At 41.5% G+C, this 21,770-nt stretch overlaps 1 protein-coding gene across 1 annotated transcript in view; it reads left to right on the top strand.

The window, feature by feature from the left end:
* The first annotated feature begins 6,183 nt into the window (after positions 1–6,183).
* The window catches only part of LOC121453542 (serine/threonine-protein kinase 32A), a 109,857-nt gene continuing 94,270 nt past the window's right edge, over positions 6,184–21,770 (top strand). The window contains exons 1-2 of the mRNA XM_041660409.1: positions 6,184–6,306; positions 10,132–10,278. Coding sequence (XP_041516343.1) covers positions 10,227–10,278 — 52 coding nt within the window. The 5' untranslated portion in view covers positions 6,184–6,306; positions 10,132–10,226. The remainder of the gene's footprint in view (positions 6,307–10,131; positions 10,279–21,770) is intronic.

Here is a 21,770-nt window from a genome sequence, read left to right as displayed (position 1 = left end):
CTCTTCCATTGGTCACACAGAAGAGGCATTAGCTGTATAATGATCCACTTCCTGGGTACCTGGGTGGCACAAAGCATATCTTTAAATGCTTTTTGTACGCTGTCATATTTAATCATCTCGACACCGCTCAGTTAAAGAGCTTCACTGTATGCACATAGTTCAGTTCCAGAAGCAAAAGCCCTCAGAGTCTAAATCAGAGAGTCTCAAAATGGTTCATGACCCCTCGGGGTCAAGCGACCCTTTCACAGGGGTCGCCTAAGACCACCCTGTATGTCGGATATTTACATTATGACTCATAACAGTGGCGACATTCCAGCTATGAAGTTGCAGTGAGAATCAATTTTACGGTTGGGGGTCACCAAGGCATGAAGAACTGTATTAACGGGTCACAGCTTTAGGAAGGTTGAGAACCGCTAGTCTAAATATCTGCACCCCACATGCAGCTTTTCAATACTACAATTATACATATATAAAAAATGATCCACAGACCTCCATTAACTGCACAAACTTTCCTTTACTATTTTCAGGCAGCTGTCAGGAAGTATTCCCATACTATGTTTACCTTTTGTTTAAGGCACCAGAATAAAACGCCCCGTTTTCTTCCTAAGTGTGTTTCCCCCAGTCTCTGTCAGGGAAGTGTTGTGTCTGACTCCCAGCTGAGCAGTAACAGACAGCCTGCCGTGAGTTATGGGCTCAGCAGAGCCCGTCCCGAAGAACAGAAGTTGCTTTATCTGTCTTCCTTTCTACAGCTCCCAGTGAGGAGCCCTCCTAACTGTGCAGGAATGATCAGTATAGACTCCTGGGCAACTAAACAGATATTGAGGGAGTTGCAGGATCTGTAAAAGGTATTTGAAAACTGTAAAGTTCAGTTGGTCGGTGAAATTGGAAAACAAATGGGAGAATCTCTTCCAGGGCAATGAATGAAACAAAAGAAAGGTATAGGAGACCTTTACGTGCCGTATCTCAGGGTGGCCGGATCGTGGGAGCGGGCAAAGCCGGTGATAGTCAATAAACACAGGGGTGCAGTCAGCGAATATCGGAGAACTGAGTAAATCAAATCATAGACTGTGCTAAAACCTGCTGATTACTGGGGAGAGCTGGAATGTTGTTATGAGAACACACCATCGACACAGCTGGGTATGATTTGCATATCAAAATAAGAAAAACAAAGCTTTGTCTTAAACAAAGAAGACAGAGTGGCCTCCCTGACACTGAATTGCCAGTTTCTGCTAACACATCTAGAAGCCTCTAGTGATATCTGTTTAAAAATTCAGTGTTTTCACGCCAGCTTTCTTTCCTCAAGGTGTTCCTCTCATCCCTCTTGCACACCACACGCTGTGCCTCCAGTCGCACTAAATTTTTTTATTATTTTTTCCCCAATATTACACCCTTGTCTCCATTCTTCAGACTTGGAGGCAACTTCTACCTAAACCACAAAACCCTCCAGGTGAGCTGCAGTGTTTGCTAGTCTTTGCTTCCTTCATACCTTTCCCTATAGAGGGCTGTTTCCTTCCTGTGGTTACTGCTTTGAGGTACAGTATGGCTTTATTGTCTTTCCTTCCAGGACAAACACGTATTTTACACTACATCTCCTGTAGGCTAACTGCCAGATTCAATGCTGCATACACAGGAGAGACAGGCAAGGCAGGGGTTGTTCTTGCCCCCACTCCATTACACCCAATCAGGGAATGAAGCAAAGTAGTCACGAAACAAAATCATCGTTACAGCAGCTCCTGGTGAGCAATGGCCAGAGAAATCCGGGAGGGTGGTGGAAAATGAAGGCGGGACCAAGAGAGAACTGTAAAGAAGGAGTTGAAGGATAGCATCTCCAGGCGGAAAAAAATGTGAGCTGAGAACCCGATGTGACAGCTAAGTGGAAAGAAATCCAGAAGCATGTCTATAAAGAACTATCCTAAGTCCTGTGGGAAAGCCAGACTCAGCACAGCCTGCAGAGAGGCGATTTGGCCTTAGAGAAACCCTGACTCAAGTTGACTTAGTTGAACAGAGTGGCAGGGGCACGTGGTTTATGACAATGACTCCTAGGGTAATGGAGTGATTTGAATGAGATTGGCCCCCAGAGACTCACATATCTGCATGCATTATCCCTAGCTGGTAACCTGTTTGGGAAAGATTAGGAGGTGTGGCCTTGTTGGAGGCAGTGTCACTGGGAGTGGGCTTGGAGGTTTTAAAAGTCCACACCAAGCCCAGTCTTCTCTCTCTCTCTCTCTCTCTCTCTCTCTCTCCCCATGTGTCTGCAGACTGATGTAGCTCTCAGCTACTTCCCCACCACATCATGTGTGCTGCTGTGCTCCCCACCATGATCATAACAGGCTAATCTGAAACTATAAGCAAGTCTCCAATTAAATGCTTTCTTTTATAAGACTTGCCTTGGTCATGGTGCCTCTTCACAGTAATAGAACAGTAACTAAGACGGGCAAAGAATGCCATTTTGTTTTACCTGCAGTGGCACCAGACTATTTCAAGACAAGAGGTACATGGTTTAAGTCCAAGCTGTTAAAACATGTATAAATTGACTGTCTGTGCCTCAAGGCTTCCCTGGCTACTTCATTCTGATCTCCACTGGGGGGCTCCAGAGATTGACATATGCATATAACCCAGCTAGGCAAGTACCCGGGCTATGGCAGGCTGCCCTTTCTTCACAGAGATGTGTGCAGCAAACAGGCAAGAAGTATGAACGGTAGATAATATGAACAACTAAATAAAAAAGAGAATAAAATTCAATTATATTGTTGTAACAACTCTGTTCCTGATAGACAGGATACAGTCTTAAATTATTTGTTATCTTTGAAACTTCCATACATGTTTACAATGAAATATGATCATATCACTCCCCCCCACCCCACCCCACCCCCCAGCACACCTCTTCCAAACTGATAGTTAACTAAGTCCAGTTAGTGCTGGTCATATGTGTAAGTGTTGGGCCATCTGCTCAGCACGAGAACCCTACCATTCATACTCTCAAGAAGAACAGTTCTCCTTCTTCCTGCAACTACCCTCATCCTTGGCATGGGGTGAGGCCTAGAGATGGGCTATCCCACTAATTCTGGTCTGGAGGTTGGTTTGGTGTTGCGTAGGCCTTGTGCAGGGAACCACAGTTGCTGTGAATTCATGAGTTCAATACCATGTCACGCACAGAAGAAAGCATTTCACAGCTCTCCTTCCCATCTTCCAGCTCTTCCAGTCTTTGTACTTTCTCTTCCTTTATGATCGCCGAGTCTTGGCAGCATGGGGAGAGCACCGAGATGTTCCATTTAGGGCTTCCGGTCTCCCGTCCTCAGAAGCGTGGATAGTTATGCATTAGACATTGGCTGCTATTTACTGCAAAACAAAACAAAAAATGCTTCTCAGACCAAGGCTGAGAGAAGTCCCAGCCTATTCGTATAAGCATGAATATTTGAAAGAAATTTCACAACATGACTACTGAGCAAAGTAACAATAACAAGTTCTTCTACACCATGGACTTTTGACAAGGATTGCAGTAGCAGCTATGGAATTCCCTCTGTGGAGCAGACCTCAGATCCAATCAGAAAATCATTATCCTATAACACTTGCACCACTATTGCATGGCAGGGCAGGTAGATATTGCAGCGTGTAGTCTTATACTGGGTAAGATCACTGATGTCTTCCATCCCCAGCAACCTGCATAGCATTTACCAGCATGATAAAAGCTAGCCAACAGGGAAGAAACTCTTGCCTGGCAGTTTGAGATTGATTTCTCTATGTCTTCGATGATAGGCTGTTATCAAGGAGCTAGGTGAATAACCAAGGGCAATGACAAGAACGTGGGTTGTTTTGGAGACTTCTAGGGCCTCCCTGAGCAGTAACTTAGATGAAGGTATCCCGTGCCTTGCATTAACATCTTCATTTAATGACTCATGTGTCATGAACAATATACCTTTTAAAAAATAAAATTTCTTGTACGCCAAGCTTATAAGGGGCAGGTGTACTTGACTGGATTGTAGCTTAGTTTTAAGCAAAAGTGACTGATGCTGTAAGGGATGGCAGGGCTGAGAAGAATGGGGTTGGCCTACTAGCTTGTTAATTGAAACGGTAATCTTTTACCATTTTTATTAGATTTTTAAATTTTTATTTATGTGGTTTTCCCCCTGCATGTATTTATGTGTATTCACGTGCATGCTTGGTATCCATGGAAGTCAGAAGAGGGCATCAGATCCCCAGAGACTAGAGGAACAGATGGTTCCGAGCTACCATGTGGGTGCTGGGAATTAAATCTGGGTCATCTGCAAGAGACAAGAGTGCTCTCAACCACCGAGCAGCCTCCCTAGCCCTGAGATGGAAAGTTTAGCAGCTGCTAATCTGAGTGTGTGCTCTGCTGGCCAGGGTAAAATAGGCACTTTATTCAGTTCTCCCCTGACTAGAGATGTCATTACTGATACTGAAACACTGAAACTTGGGGGATTTAAGTGAAACAGCCAGTAAGTACCACAGGGATGGCAGTCTGGTCTTTTGGCTGGAAGGCTGCCTGATTCTACATCTCTCCAATTCAACCAGAGAGGTTTCTGGGGACTTTGATCTTGTCTCAGTCCACTTTCTTGCTGTATTAACTTCTTGAATGATAAAACAGAACTCATTATGTCTTGGAAGATTAGGAAGGCAAGGTAAATTTTTATTGCTTGTCCAATTCCTTGATAATCAGTTTTAGAAACATGGTTAAAACTGATTTTAAAAACTTAGTAAAACAGACTGTGTCTGTGACTGAAATGTCTGCAGAATTCTACTCATGGATCTATCTAGCTGTGTTTCCACGAGCGTGAAAACACAACCACACCGGGCTTCTCAGGGTGGTCTGTGGTGTCTGAAATTGTGGAAGTACAGAACGGAATATTTCCGGATGAAACTTGCAGCTCTTGAACCACTTCCTTAGCCTTTCTCAGGTAAACATGAATTGTTCTTCCCGAGTCTTTTAAAACTTAGAGGCGCCTTTGTCTTACCCGCGTGTTCCTTTTGCCTTGGGTATCCAAAAGGAAACCCCTTAAAGCCTTTGGAGGACTTTGCAGCCAAACTGGGGTGCACAAGGGAGGGATCGGGGTGGAGAGAGCTTGATTCTCTGCTACTTTTCTTTCTACATCTTTGTGTTTCTCTCTTCTTATGAAATACCTTTTTGGACAGGCATTGGTCACTACAAATTAAATATTTAACGTGGAGTTGGACATACATAGCAGAAGTTTTAATCCCAATATGTGTGGTTTTTTTTTTTCCAGTTTCTCTTTACGGATCTGACCATTCGACAGCATTTATCTGATATTCCTATATGACAGGAATACCTGAAGATAGCTAGAATTTGTAGCCACTCCCAAACTAGATCCCCCCACTGTCCATTTGTCCCTGCCCGGCAGCTGTCCCGCTGTCACATCGGTCATTTCTGAAGCAGCTACTGTATCAGGAAGGAATAGTGTGACCCTGGTCGTGGAGGGAAATGGTAAGTTACTTCCACTGTGATTATGACTGCCAAGGGAAGTAGAAGGAACTGCCATGGAAGACGACCTGATGGCTCCTCTTGATCACCTACCTCTGAACTTTTGGGAGTCCCCATTCTTACTTCCACCGGCAGGTGAGTGTGCAGAGATGGAGGAAAAGTTGGGGGACAGGAGAGTTTGCCCACCGACAGTTCTGCTACAGTGGACAATCATTCTCTGTCTTGTGCCTTAATTACCGCAGCAATAAAATGGGGCAATTCATGGACAATCCAAATCTAGTATTGTCACCCTCACACCCACCACCCCATAGTGCTGCCCGGAGGAGGATGGGGAGACGGGAGTGCTGTTCACGGACCACGTTAGGGAGAGTCCCTGCCCGGGTCTGAGTAGTAGAGGAGTGCTCAGCAAGCGGCAGCTACGGAGCCAGCAACCCGGACTCCAGCCACGCCCTCCTGCTTTCCAACTCTCCCTCCCGGGGCGCTCGTCCGGCCCCCTGCAGACGACGCACAGTCCCCAGGCGACTGGCGCTGGTCCAGGCGACTGGCAGTCCGCTCCAGGGGAGGGCGCCGTCTGTGGACGCCCCTGGCGGGCTGCTTGGCATTTTCTCTTCTCCCGGGACCCGCCCCTTGCTGGGGAGCTCCGCGGCTGCGCTGGGTCCCCTTGGCAGCCGCAGGTGCCTGGAGCCCAGCACGCAGCCTTGCCTGGCTGCTCCCGCAGCCGCGTCCTGTTAGGCAGGTGTCTTCCGTCCCCACTGCTCTTGACCTGCGGAGTGTGGTCTGCCCCAGCTCCTCGAATGGAAGCATCATCCTGAAGTGAGTGGAAGGGCTGGAGGAAGGACGCGGAGTGGGTGAGTAGAGACTGCACGTACAGAATCGCCCTGAGTGAAGAAGGGCACTGGTGGGAAGCTGGGAAGTTCAAGGGGATGGGGAAGAGAAAGAACACAAAGGCAATCAGTTGGTCAGCGTGGTTGGCACAACCAGATGGAGGATAGCACCCACCCTAACTATTGCCCTCATCTGCTCCTCCAGCTTTGCACCACCTCTGCCCCCAAAGACTTCAAGAAATAGTCTCTGGGTTGAAATGAGTTTCAGAAAAAGCTAGCATTGCTTTCCGTGCTAGTAGGTCCCTTGCCCCATCCAAAGCTGACGCAGAGTTTGAACATCTTCACAGAGAAAGTAAACTGTGCTGTATTCACGCTGTGAATTGCTAGGCGGCACTTAAAAAGCCTAAGTCAGAGTTGTAAAGATGTATGTCCTCGTGCTTAGATCTCAGAAATAGGATGGCTAATGAGCCCAGCAAGGTGCAAGGTGAGCCCTCTTTCCTGGTGAGGATCAGGGGGCTTCTCTGAAAACACTTCTCCCTGTTAAAGGTGCGGAGGTGTGTGCAGACCACTGAGCTGCTTTGGGGAGGTGGAAAAGGCACTCTACTTACCTGCAACTTTCAATACCTAAAAATTATGACATGAGGTTGAAAATGCAAACGGTTATTAATAGAGAATATTGCTAACTTGAACGTCCCTGTTTCTTGTGTTTCTAAATATTTTCATGTTTTTCAAATGCAAATAAAAATAATTATGACTGTGCACACATTGTGATAATGAAATCTACACGGTGCAGTCGGATGTTGCAACATTCTTGCATCACACCTGGCGGTCTCCAGTTCTAAGAGTCTCTAGGGAGACAGAACTGGTCAGAGAAGCCTCCTGACTCCTTTAGGTCTGCAAGCCGCACTTGAAAGGCTGGTATTGAACATGAGGCTACATTTAATAATGTGGTAATTATGGGCTCTGTAGAGTGTGAAGTCTCATCCATTCCTGCAAGACAAATCCGCCTTCTTGCCTGTCTGCTTAGGGTTCCCTTTCCTCACATGGCTGCGGCTCTCCACGCTTAGCTGACTCTGGGGACTCAGAACAGGAGGTCAGGGAGGGTAGAGGTTTTATGGGAAAGAGTCTTAACATTTCTCCTGTTCTCTATTCAACAGAGTGGAAACAATGAGTCACCATTTTCCTGCCAGAGAAAGGCCCGTTTCTTTCTAGTTATGAGAGAAACTTATCTAATTTGGTTATCCGCTTGGGGGAGAAAAAGTTAAAGACAATTTTCAGGCAATTCTGTGTGGTAGCTACTATGGGGGAAGATGCTAGACCATCATCGAGGACTGCTTAGCTGGCCCCTTGTAAGCATCCACGGCCATGCCTCCCTTCACATGGCCCTTTCTCCCAGTGAAACGGATGGCTGTGCGGCAGATTAAATTGCACCCCAGAGTGGAAGTCTGAGATGTGGGAAAACATGGTAATGTTTCCACCTCTGCCTCCCTGTGATTTGTCAAAGTGCAAGGTCAATGCTTGGTGCATCTTACGCAGCAGAGAGAAGGGCTACTTGAGAGAAACATAGGTGTGAAGAATACACGCATGGTAGGGCAGTTATGTGCCGTGAAAGCGTGCATTCAGACTTTTACCAGATACAAAATGAATGAAGTCTGACTCTGCAGGGTTAACAATCACTGTTCCTTAAAATGCATAGGATCCATTCTCTTTTTCTAATGTTGCTGGTAGTAGAGTCATTGCTATTCACGCCCCCGCCCCGAACTCTATGCAATATTAAAGGACAAAAAGTGCTCCATTCTGCTTCTTAACTTTCTATCAAAGGCAATGGGCATCCTACTTTTTCTTCGTTCACTATTCTCATGTTTAAAAGCCTTGTTTCTGGACTGACAGCAGTTCTTTCTATCTTCCTGGATCTCAGTTATCCCACTGAGCCTGCTGCAGCCACCAGCCACCTGCCCCAAGCCTCTCCCCAGTCCTAGCTCATTTAATTGGTCACTTCCTAATTGCTGACTCTTTCTTTGCTCTACAGTTAATGATTCTTTTTAAAGACCATAAGGCATTTTGCCAGCAGTTGGCATTTAGTTGGAAAAGGAGCAATTCCTTAATGGGTCTTCCTTCCAAACGAAGTCCTGACTTACATATTCCTAATGAGAAAATGAGCTTTTCTTATATACTTGGGAACTCCCCAAGTTCTCTTAAAAAATAACTTATTCATAAACCAGTCTATCTTGGATACTCTCTCTAATTCTGCATCTAACCTGCATTTACTTCGTGCATAAAAATATTCCAAGGGGGAAAAGTAACAAAACAAAACAAAAGGTCAACAAGTGTCAACACCTGAAAAAAATGATAAATGCTAAGGAAATAATGTGCCTGTCAAAATAATAGAGACAGCCATTTCTTCTTTTTGTATTTTATGTGCCAGGTACTTTGTTAATTACTGCACTTCTATTGCTTTTCTATCTATATCTATAAATCATATTTGTCCCGAGCATGATTTTTTTTTGAGCTGTAGAGCTGAGCTGAATTTTAAAATCTTCTTTTATAAATTCTGGCACTTCACCCTGTTTCAGAAGTTCTAAAGGTCCCTGGCTAGTGTTTCCATACACAAAAATGTCTTCGTCTGACCTCAAGTACATTTTTAAGATTAAGCCAGTACCACCATTGTCCTCATAATGCCTGAATGTCCTGTACCTGGTATGGTTTGGTCTTTTGTGTGAGCTTCCTGGCACTTAAAGGCACTTGAGCTTGTGACTCCTGGAGGAGGCACTGTTATGTCCCCATTTTTGTGGCCAGAGGCTAAATAACTGTTTCAAGGCCATGATCATGCAATTCTTAGAACTGGAACCCAGACAATGCCTCTGTTTAATAGGTTCCAGGATAGTAAGAGTCTTTACATTTGTGTTTTTAAAGGAATCAATGTACAGTTTAAAGGAAATTTTATCTTAGCTATATAATTTAATCTGTATTTTAGAATGATCAATAATTGCTGAATATGCTATTATAAAAGTACTTTGTTTACTGTGTTAAATATGTATCTATATTTATGTACTTAGTACATAAAAATATGTAGAAGAGCCAGGGCTAGTGATGAACATCTGTGCTCTCTTAACTATTGAGGGCTGAATGGAAGCTGAAGGCCAGCCTAAGCTACGTAAGAGAATATGCCCCCAAGCAAGCAAAATTTATAAGTGTCACATAATGTGTTTATTCATATGATACAACATAGGAGTCATATAATATGAATACACAACATATATATATATATATATGCCATATATTTACAAGGAGTTAAATGTAAGTGGATCACATTTAACTCTCCTTTTGGGTAAAGACCATTATCATCTGCAAGTTCAGAAGGAAAAATGTTTGGAGGATACCATCTACTAGCTAGTAACATCCAATCCATTGTGGTGCCTTCCAGGGCAAGGGGAAACATAAGACAACTTCATGTTTAAGGGGAAGATTTTAGGGTTGTTCTTGGTCACAAAGCAAAACTGAAAATGTGAAGTTAGCCTATTTTCTTTAAAATACAGAAGGTCACTAAGATTAATTTTATTTTATAGTCACTTAACTGGCCTTACCTTAATTTTTTTCTTAATATCTGGAAAATATTTTGCTTTTCCCCTATGTTGTAAGCACAGATTGACTTTTGATGGCACTGTGCAGTGTGACCTCTCCTGTTGTCCCATGCATTGTCATTTCTATTGTAATTTTTAAGGACAAAAAAAATTTCTGCTACAGTAATACAAGTTAATGTTTTTGTTACAATATATCACAAACTATAATATAAAGGATACTATTTCTTTTTCTTTCTTTCTTTCTTTCTTTCTTTCTTTCTTTTTGTAGAAACAAGCTAACTTTCCAGGACCTGCACTGTACAAGAATGAGTATTTCTTCCAGCATTCTATAACTAGAGTATCCAGGTCAGTGCAGACTTGATCATGGGAGCCAACACTTCAAGCAAAGCACCAGTGTTTGATGAAAATGAGGACGGTAAGAAGTATGTCATACTGGCATGTAGAAATGGAATTTTATGAAATTCAAATATAAGCATATAGTTTCACAATTAAGTATAAGCAGGGTATCTAAGGACAGAGGGAGAATGGATAGAAGGTTGATGCTCAAGGATCTTGCTAATATCTAGAATACATTGTTTACTTTCTATGAAGCCTTTGGCAACTGCCTTAGTCACTGCTATATAGTGTCTTCCTGCTAAAAAGAGAGCTGTGACCCATGGTAGATATTTAGATGATTTGCATGTTTCCTTTACTGTTCCTTTGGCAATTGGAGTTTTTATCGCTGTTGCAAGTTTGTTGTGGAATATTAGTTGAAGATGTGTTACATTTGCTTATGCTGTGGAAAATTTGTTTGATGGTCCAAAGATGTGTTGCATTCTTTTATGTTGCATTTGTTTAACTCTGTGAAGCTGTGCTGTTTTGCGTGCCTAAAATACTAGATTGGTCTAATAAAGATCTGAACAGCCAATAGCTAGGAAGGAGAGGGATTTGTGGGGTTGCCAGGCAAAGAGAATAATTAGAAGGAGAAAGAAAGAAAGAAAAAGGGAGAATGAGAAAAGGAGAAGAGGATGCCAGGGGCTACCACCCAGTCAAACAGTCAGAAATGGAATAAGAAGGAAAGAAAAGATATATAGAAATAGAAAAGGGTAAAACCCTAGAGGAAAAATTTAAATTAATTAATTTAAATTTATTAAATCTATTAAATTTATTAAAAAAAATTTAAATTAATTAAATCCTAGAGGATAATTTAAATTAAGAAAAGCTCCCTAGAAATAAGACAAGCTAAGTCTGGGCATTTATAAGAAAGAATAAGTCTCCATGTATTTATTTTGGAGTGGGATGGTGGTTCCCCAAAGTGCAAAGAGAAAAATAAAAACCAACTGCACTAGTTTTCTATAAAATTTCATGTGCATGATGATTGTTCCCCATAACATTATAGAACCAAGTTTGAAAATGTAAATCCCTTTTGACTTTCTGACTTCAAGCGTCTGTTTCCCAGACATTTTGTGGTGAGTTTTCACAGTGAGAACAACCAGTTTCATTGAGGAAGAGGGGAACTTTAAAGGAAAGGGTTAACTAGTCAAGAAGTACAAGCGTCAGTCCTTCTCCATCCGTTGCCAGCAGCAGCCACTGAGATGGGGCCTGGGTCTTGCTGTGTCTTATTTCCTTCCCATGACGGAAGGTTGAGTAGCCTTATTGGAATGTACCTGTTTGTTGCGTTCTTAGACAAAGGAGGTGTTTGGTCCCAAGTAATAAGTTGTTCAGGCTTCCAAGAGGGAGAGTCTAGAATCACTTCTATGGAATTTTGCTAATTGCACCAGAAAGGGTAAGAATGAACTAGAATTCAGGATGTCTGCAACCTGGTCTACTATCAGCTAGCTGTGGCGATCAAGAGATGTGTCTACTCTTCCAGCTCCAGTCATCACTTCGTAGAGTGAAGGGGTAGAACAGAATCTCAATAGTCCTTTCCAGCTCGGAACCTATGCTTTGCTGGATCACACTGCTACCTCTGGATCATCCAGGAAGTTCATTGTGTTAGACTGTGAGTTTGATCTTTCAAACAGAAGGTAGTAGTGGGTCATGCACAATGGACATGCATTTCCTTCTTTCGCTGCCCTCGACACACAAGGCTAGAGCACTGGTTCTGAGTGCCTGGCTTTTCCTGTGTGTCCCATCACAAGACTAGTACCCATCCCCTCATGCCTCTTGATGGTCCGGTGTTGCGGGAGGTCCTCCCACTCCTCCAGCCTATCACCGCTGAGGTACCAGCCCACTGGGGCGTGGTTTTTCTCCCTTTAAAAAAGCGGCCACTTCCCTTCTCTCGCTCTCTTCACTTCCTGCTCCGCCTGCGACTAGACTCCTTTCCTGGTTGCGAAGAGAGCTGTTGCCTGGGACAGTGATCTGTAAGTTTTTTCCCCTTTAAATAAATACCACCCTAATAATCATAACCCCGAATTGGTGTGGCATTGTTTGTGACTTACGCCTTCATTTTGGCGCCCGAAATAATTACACGGAAACTGTATTCTTTTAAACACTGCCTGACCCATTAGTTTCAGTTTCTTATTGGCTAGCTTTTACATATTGATCTAACCCATTTCTATTAATCTGTGTAGCCCAAGAGCTGGCTTACCAGGAATGATCTTAACCTGCGTCTGTCTGGAGTGGGAGAATCATGGCGACTCCCTGACTCAGCTTCTTTCTCCCAGCATTCCGTTCTGTTTACTCCGCCTACCTAAGGGTTGGCCTATCAAATGGGTCTAGGCAGTTTCTTTATTAATAAGAAATCACTCCCACATCAGTCCATCTATATCCAATCTCCAGCTGTTGAGAAAGAGAACAATCAGAAGATGTATTCATTCCTCTGTGGATTTGATATGGTCTATCACTTTGATTCACAGGCACATACTTACTTCTAAGATAAGTTCAAAAGGCAGTTTATTGTTCTTGCTCCAAAATGTTTGCTATGGCTGAGGGGCATGTTCTGGTATTAATTGTTGGATGCAAACACTTAAATACAAAATATTCGATGGGTCTACATACCTTGTTTCAATATCAAGCTTTTCACTATCAACATAGGAATAGCATCACTACTGTCTCTAGAAAACATTCTCCAGAAACAAAAAGAATTGCTTAACTGTAAAGACCTTAAGGTCTTCATTGCTATTTTTGGCATCTCCCTTTGTTTCATCAAGTAGTTTAAGGAAGGTTCTAGAGACAAGCAATGTTACATGACTTTCCCATCTCTGAAATGCAAAGCCAGATAGACTTGTTCTTAATGTGATTCACTATGCTTCCCATGGACTGAGACCAATGTTTGCAAGAGGAAGGTCTTCATAGTAAGCAAAGTGAGTAAATGGGCATCAGCTTCATACTTAGGTTGCTGAGGCTGGTACATCATCTGAAGGTAGGGTATTGTGATGCTGCTAAAGCACTGTCCTTCTTTCTCATTGGGTGCCAGAGACAGCTATATATCCAATGGTTTGGAACACGTTATAACTCTTTAAACTATTCTTAAACCAAAATAATGAAGTTAGAGAGAGTTACTCTTAAAAACCAGGTAGGTCTTGACATCCCTAGTTTGCTCCCTTTTTGCTATCTTGTTCAGAACCCAATGGGAGAATCTACAACAACCTCCTTAAGGGGAAAATCTGAAATAAACAGAGCATTCGCCTATGTTTCCCAGAGGGGTTAGGCTCCCAGTTCGTTTATGTAAGCTGCTACCAGTAAAAGGCAAGGTCATTTATTTCAGTCATTCTCAACTTGTGGGTCGCAACTCCTTTGGAGTGGAACAGCTCTTTCACAGGGGTTGCCCTAAGACCATCCTGCATATCAGCTATTTACAATATGATTCATAACAGTAGCAAAATTATAGTTATGAAATAGCAATGAAAATAATTTTATGGCTGGCGATCACCACAACATGAAGAACTGTATTAAAGGGTTGCAGCAATAGGAAGGTTGGGAACCACTGCTCTACTGTGAGCTTGTCACATTGTTAGATGCAGAGACCTGAGAAGGAAAGGAGCCTGGCCTTTGTTCTTTCTCTTGAAACCTGTAATATAAAGACAGAAGGCAAACATTTATCAAGGACACAAACCTGAAAAGTTCTGCAAGGAAAAAACTCCCTCTGTGTGATCTTGGGAAAAGTATGGCAGTGGTAGCTGGTGCTAGAAGCAGCTAGCTAGACAAAGGCCCCAGAAAAATAGTTCAGGCACAGGAAAAAGCAACTCCAAAGCTTAGATAACAGCAATGTTGGAAACGCACACTTACCTGCTGTAGTGATATTTCATTTGTGTGTTAATAAATAAAGCTTGCCCGAAGATCAGAGGGTAAAACAGTCCCACTGGTCACCCTTACAGACCAGGCAGTGGTAACACAGACTTTTAGTCCCAGTAGCCACACTAGTTTGCCTTTGATCCCAATAATGCACACAATTCATCCCAGAACTAGAGAGGATTATAATACAGGAGGAGACAGCTCACAGACACAGTCTCATTCTGAGATTCCTGGAGGCAGGATCACCATTTTAGACTGAAGAAGAGGTAAGAGCCAGTGGCTGGCTGTTTTGCTTTTCTGACCTTCAGGTTGAACCCCAACATCTGTCTTTTTGGCTTTTATTATTCATGCCACATCTGCATCGTAACAGTCTTTACTGTGTATGAGTTTGTCCAAGAGATCTCACTTGTTTTCCATATCAATTTATCTCTTGATGTGATAGTTTAAATATAATTGCCCCCATAAGCTCATAGAGAGTGGTACTGTTAAGAGGTGTGGCCTTCTTGGAGGACGTGCGTGCGTCACTATGGAGGTGGGCTTTGAGGTATATATGCTAAAGCCACACCCAGTGAGACAGACCACTTCCTGCTGCCTGTGCAAGGTGCAGAACTCTCAGCTTCCTTTCCAGGACCATGTCTGCCTGCACATTGCTAAGTTCCACCATGATGATGATGGACTAGACTGAACCTCTGAACTGTAAGCCACCCCAGTTAAATGTTTTCTTTTGTAAGAGTTGCCGTGGTCATGGTCATGGTGTCTCTTCACAGCAGTGGGAGACTATGGGAGACTAAGATACTTTATAAGAACATTAATTGTGAGGAAGAAAGGTGTGCCATTGTGATGACGTTACTTTGTATGTGTGTGATATTCACGTGTGTGCAGGTATTCGTGTGTAAAGGGCAAAAGTTGGCACTGGTTGAGTGTCTCAATCTCATCTCTACTTTATGTATTTGAGACAGGGTCTCTTGCTGAACTTGAAGCTTCTGCTAGCCTGGCCAGCCAGCAAGCCTGCATTTTCCCATCGCCCAAACCCATTCCAGGAGTATAGCCTTGTTAGACTTTTACTTGGTCCTGGGGATCTGAACTTCAGCGTTTAACTTTTGTATCAAGCATTTTACCCACTGAGCTACCTCTGTGGCCTCTTTCTGCCTTTTAACTCAATAACTCCTATGAGGTTCATTTGGTCCTATGCGCAGTTGTGGACTGAGCACAAACTAAAGTTGCATTGGATTGCTGTCAATCTTCTGTACTTCTGGAAAGTAGCAACAATTTCCAATCAAAGAACATTAATATCTATGTCATTTTTATATCTGTATATTTGTATTGATAATCAAAGCGGGCCAGAATTTAGAGCACTAAAATGAGCCAATTTAATTACTTTAAAAAATACTGCAGAGAAGAATTCTTTAATGTGATGAAAAAAGTATTTAATATTCCCTTTAAGTGATTTCATAGTCCCAGCATATAGAGTTGAGAAGAACATTTTAATAATTTCTCAGACAATGTTTTAAGGGTTATTTATCATAGAAAATAGTTTTGTTCCCTTTGAAGATAATTAAATAAGATGGACGGTTACTAGAAGTCCCTTAAGGTGAGCTCTCCTCGTTAGAATTCAGCCTGCCACTAGCATTTTGTGGTGGTTCACCTGATGTCTAATCCTGAAGGTGTCATTCTGCTCTTTACTCAGGTTGGCATTTGATGAAGGAGGTGGGAGGTTTGCTAGTGAAAAGAATGATACAAAGCTGATCTTAAATGCTTGATATACATCCTTGGGTAACTGTGCAGATTAAGTAAAATAATGCAAGTAAAACAGTAAGATGTTCTGCATAAACTAACCACCCAATTAACGATAATTATTAGTAGTATTCACTAGAGCCAGAGTTTCTTAGCGTGAGTTCTTAGAAGTACTTCAGCTTCTTGAAACAAATAGATTAAATGTGACTCAGCAGATGCGACAGTCAATATGGCCTACTGGTGACAGTATTAATTTAACTGGGTTGACAGAATGCAGGATTTTATAGATTCTGAGCAGATCTAAATAAGACAAGTTACTGGAGGCACAAAATTATGATCTCTCATTTGGCTTGTTTTTTTTATCTTCCTGAGATATTTTCTTTTTTCCTTTCCTTTTCTCTCTTTTTTTAAACCAAAGTGACTATTAAAGTAACTTAATTTGATCAGCAGACACTTGTCCCCCACACCTCGTGACTATATACATATGCTGAGAAAAAATTATTAATGTAGAAAAATATGGTATTTACAAAGAAAATTAATGCGAATGATCTTTGTTTTTATGTTTATTTTGCTGTTTTTAAATTTACCTTCATTCTTCTGAGTGCAAGGCTTTAGTTTGGTTTTCTTGGTTGTGGTGGAATTGTTTGGTTTTTTTTTCTTCAATCAATATTTAAAGTTGTATATGATTCAACAAGAGGGGTGTGTCCTGCCATGGTCACGGGTAGTGATGTGTCCCCAGCATACACAGAGAACACAGAGGTGAAAAGTTGCTTTAGTTAAGCCAAGAGACTGCCGCCATCTGCAGCTAGGCTAAGAAAATTGGCCTTAGGTTAAAAAGTTTCTCCAAAGAGCTCATCAGTGCCCGGAGTTTGCAGAGAGAGCTCAATTATTGCATTCTTCTTTGGCCTTGGTGAAAACCCAATGTTCTTTCATTTGGCAACCCTCGTCTCCTAGGATATGTGGCCCTTTCCAGTTTCCAACATCTTCTGCAGTGACAGGGGCAATGGGGGTTCTTCAAAATGTTGGGCCAAGAGAACTGGCCACAGATTTGCAATCCAAAAGGAATGGGAGGGTTACTGAACAGATTCCAGCTAGGAAGGACTTGAGAAAGAGCTGGTATTTAAACACCCAAGTACTGCATATTTTTGTCCAAGACCGCAGGTCAACGAATTCCTGATTTTCTCCCACAGCCTGGAGTAGAGCACGATTACTTATGTTACACTTTTTGCTTTAGATTGGCGTGACCACAAGAGTGAAAGGAAATGCCCACCCCGGAGCATGGGCTTATTTAAATACTTAGGTCTAAGATTCATTCGGTCAATTGCTTTGTCATAAATACCTCAGGTCCAACTGCTCATGAAAGCATGTTTCATTTGGAAGTGCTTTATTTCTCCACAAAAAAAGGTGTTGGGACATTAAAGGGGCAACAAACTAGAAAGCCAGGAAAACAGACCTCCAGGTTTGAGCTAGCACTCCATGGAGTATGGCAGACAATCAATTAGAAAGACATTCAAGAGAATTTATTCCTGTTCGGGAAGGTTGCACCTTGTCTATATTGATCTACAATCTTACTAGTATGAAAAAGGTTCAGAAATGACTTACAATATTAAAATCTCAGTCTTCTTGACATTGTTGATATATTTCAAAAATTGAATCATTACTTTTATGTAAACTTTTAAATATTCTGTTGTCCAAAATATTTGTGGGTTACAGTTTAGTAAACAGATGTGTGGGTGTCTTGAAAACATCCTTTCTTGCTATTTCCCTTTCTGGCGGAATAGGAGCGGATTTTATGTGAAATATTCCTAATACAATTTGTAGAAGCATAATAGGATTTTTATATTACATATGAAGAGTGATTATTATTTCCCAAATTCTCTTTGTAAGTTCTTTATTGCAGTGTGATTCATGTTTATTGAGGTTAATGAGGAAAACACAGGATAGCTTAGTTTAATTCTAGGATGTTGGATGTATCTGTTTGAAGTAACAGCTGGATTTATTTAATTCTAATGTGCTTTTTTATGACTATATTATTATAAAAAAATATTTTATGAACAAATGGAAGTGAAGTAGCTGCTGCTGATAGCCCTTTTGATCCTATTCTAAACTAGATTTTTTAGAAAAATATTTTCATCTTATTACTTTAATTAAAGATTTAGGACAAAAGCTTTTGCTCCAGGAATTCTAAAATACTATCCCAGACATGGTCCTAAGATATTAACCAAAGAGATGACTGCCTATGCAAACTAGAGAGAGATGTAACCATGGTGAGTCAAGAAAAGGAACATATAACCAGGTCCAGTGACTCCAAGTTTGTCTTTGGAGTCCTGATATAAGCTCTAGATGTAAGAAGGAAAAGGATTGGGTTGAGGGTACTGGAGGTATGCATAATTTAATAGTGTTAGTTAATAAGCCTGCTTGATCTTGAGAAGGGTGGTCAGAGAAGTTGCTAAATGTATTACTACTTGAGAGGAGCAGTCTGGTCCCCATGAAGTGATTAATGTAGCACAATTAATAAAAACCCAGAGAGAGATATTGGAGTTCAACTTGAAGGTCAGAAAAGCAAAATAGTCAGCAAAACAGACTCTACCTTAGTCCAAAATGGCGATCCTGGCTTCAGGAATCTCAGAAGGAGGCTGTGTCTGAGAGTTGTCTCTTCCCATTTTATATTCCTCTCTAGGGCTGGGGTTAAAGGTGTGTAAGGCTGGGATTGAAGGTATGCACTGCCAGGTTTCTATAGAAAACTAGTGTGGCTACTGGGGTTAAGGGTGTGTGTCACCACTGCCTGGTCTGTAAGGCTGACCAGTGGGGCTGTTTTACTCTCTGATCTTCAGGCAAGCTTTATTTATTAAAATACAAATAAAATGGCACTACAGCATCTGCTCCAGGTTGCAACCTGTCCGTCATAGTTACTTCCCCTGTCTTGTCAGGCTTACCATTGCTTGAGGGTGCATACAGTCCCCAATTACAATGCTGTTTATCAATCATTTATCAATATTTGGAAGCAGTTTCACAACATGACTACTGAGAAAAATAATAATAGCAAGTTCTAGCCTAGGGCTTAGGATCTCCCACACCACGGACTTTTGACAAGGATTGCAGTACCAGGCATGGAATCCCCTCCTGTGGAGCAGAACTCAAATCCATATGTGGTTTCTGGAATCAACACCAAACCAGAGAGAGGCAGGGTGTGTTGGTTAGGCTTAGTGACCACTTCCCTCCATCAGAGCTCTGTTGGTGAGAACACAACCTGTAAGCCTGCGCCTGTATGTAGATGGTGTTCATGAGAACGTCTGTGAAGGCCTTCCCGAAAAGCCAAGTCTTGCTGTTTGGCTTACACATGTACTGTTAACTATAATGACAAATATTTGCCTTCAACTCACAGATTACGTAGTGATCTCAACTGTGTGGAGCCACACAACCATCTGTGAAAGTTACATGTGGAAACATAAGCAGTAAGAAGCTCAGATGAAATACTGTACTTATGAGCAGTGATAGTGAATGCAACATAGGTAGCACATAAAGACTGGCAAGCCCAGGATTATGGATTTGGAATTTAACTGCCCCACTCAGGCTTTCTTTTTCCTTCTCAACCTCTTTTTGTCTCCTTCTTGGAGGCATATGTACAGTAAACTAAATAAAATTAAGCTTATTTCATATTTGAAGAGCCCTTATCTTTGTGATTTTACAGACGGTAGAATTTGATTTTCCAAATAGTTTCAGTTTTTTATCAGATAATGTTCTTTGATTTTTTTCCAGTCATTTTAAATGCAAAAAAGATGGTTAGTTCATGAATGTATGAAAATAGATGGCAGGCTAAATTTTGTCCAGTGACTATACTGTGTAAGTTTTCGCTCTCCAGTAACTTGTAGATATTTGGTATATATCCTGGGGACCTTTCTGCTATCAACAACTAAATCCTCTGGATTTAAGAGATGGGGCAAAGCAGCCAGAATTTGTTCTTTCATGACAATTGGTCAGCCTTTACTAATGCTCATATACTTCACCCCTGAGAACTAGTGTATTACTTTGAACAATAATCTAGTGTTTGTAAAGATAATATGTACAAATTGGGAAAATGATTAGATACAGGCATAGATAGATAGATAGATAGATAGATAGATAGATAGATAGATAGATAGATGATACACACATACACAGAGTTTGGTAAATCTACTATCTGGATTCAAGTAAATAATTACAACCTGTCTTGCATTTGAAACATGACTAAGGCAGAATTTGCTTCCCAGCAGTGATATGGATTCAGCTGAATATCATCCATCAGTGGAGATATTAATCTTTCATTTTGCTTCACTGACCTACTTTGTGGTTTCCTCCAGAGTGTCAACGTACTTCTTCTGATTTCCAAATAAATTTATGAATTTGGGCCTGGGCATCAAGATGTGAAAAAGTGTCCTTTGCTTTGTCTTGGCACCAGCGATTGGTCACAGCAAATCCCGGACTTCCTGGGGCCCCATGTCTCATAAAGGAAGTGCTGACAGCGCACAGAGTGGCCATCATTACCCCTGGAGGCCGTGTCTCTGGAGAAATTCCACCATGTTTTTAAAGGTCTTGCCAGACTCTTACTGCCTTAACCATTTGTTGCCACTTTAGTCTGGGATGGTGCTGGATTGATGGTGATGTACTAAAGTCAGTTTTCTCTAGTGGATCAAAGGAATAGCCTTGGGAACCTCCCTTTTCCTATAACCAGTATCAAGCTGTCAGAGAGCCATGGTTCCCAAACACTTTCATGGATGAATGCCAAACTGATTAGACTTTTGTTTGTCTGTGATAAAATGAGGAAATTAGGATAAGGTAATACATTTCTCACCAAGCTAAACTGTTGTTTGATGTTTTACTCTTTTGGCTTTTTGAGGGGCTCATCATCCAGCTCTCAAATAAATCATACACAGAAGCTTATATTCTCAGTTATGAATGCCCAGCCTTAGCTTGGCTTGTTTATTGCCTGCTTTTCTTAATTTAAACTATCCCAACTACCTTATGCCTCTGGGCTTTTTCCTTCTCTTTCTTCTTTATGTCTTATTTTCACTCTTGCTCTGTGGCTGGTTGGGTGGCATTCTTTTCTTCTAGTTCCTTTGCTCCTTCCTTTTTCTTGTTTCTTCCTTTGTTTATGCTCTCTGCCTGCCAGCCCCGCCTGTCCTTGCTCCTGCCTCACTATTGGCCATTCAGCTCTTTATTAGGACCATCAGATGTTTTAGACAGGCAAAGTAACACAGCTTCACAGAGTTAACCAAATGCAACACAAACAAAAGTAACACACCTTAAACCATATCCCCCAATACTAAACCTATTAGAATTTTAACCCTGTTTAGGTCTGTGTTGTTGTGTTTGTAGTATTTGAAGATTGTAAAAATTGAAATTATTTTTCATTGTGAAAACTTAGGTAAGCAATTTGCTTCAGGCTTGTTTTCTCAATTGTAAAAGGAAACAGATAATAAATAGTATCTTCCTCATTTAGGTTTTTTTTTTATATAGTGTAAAGTGTTTGACTAGTGTCAGGTACATAATAATAAATGTTACTCATTTTCACTGTACATTTTAGCATTATAGTTTTCAGTGTCTTTACTTGGTAAATAAAAAATAAGTCACTCATTGTTGGATTTCCTTTTGTCCCTTAGGCTTTTGGGAAAGAGAAGGAAGAGAAAAGGATGTTTTCTCTGATATATGAAATTCAAAGTTACATCAGAAATTTTATGTTTAACTGTTATGGATTCACTTAAGGAACTGAGTTGGAGATAATATAAAACGATCTATCTTTATTAGGACAATTAACATTTCCTAAGTGTATCACAAGAGTGCCTAGACAGATATGATGACTGGAGATGGAGTTTAGAGAATTTTGGAAAGCTTAAAAAACCCTGATTGCATAAAAGAATTAGAAATTAATAGTGTTTCGAATGTGGAGTAAGAGGTAAAGGACAAAAAGAAGGAACCCTG

Source organism: Microtus oregoni, unplaced genomic scaffold (assembly GCF_018167655.1).
Source record: "Microtus oregoni isolate MIOR12 unplaced genomic scaffold, Mior012 000011F_ref0000422, whole genome shotgun sequence".
NCBI classification, from domain to species: domain Eukaryota; kingdom Metazoa; phylum Chordata; class Mammalia; order Rodentia; family Cricetidae; genus Microtus; species Microtus oregoni.
Note: the sequence above shows the minus strand (reverse complement) of the source record. Positions and strands in the feature narration are given on the sequence as shown.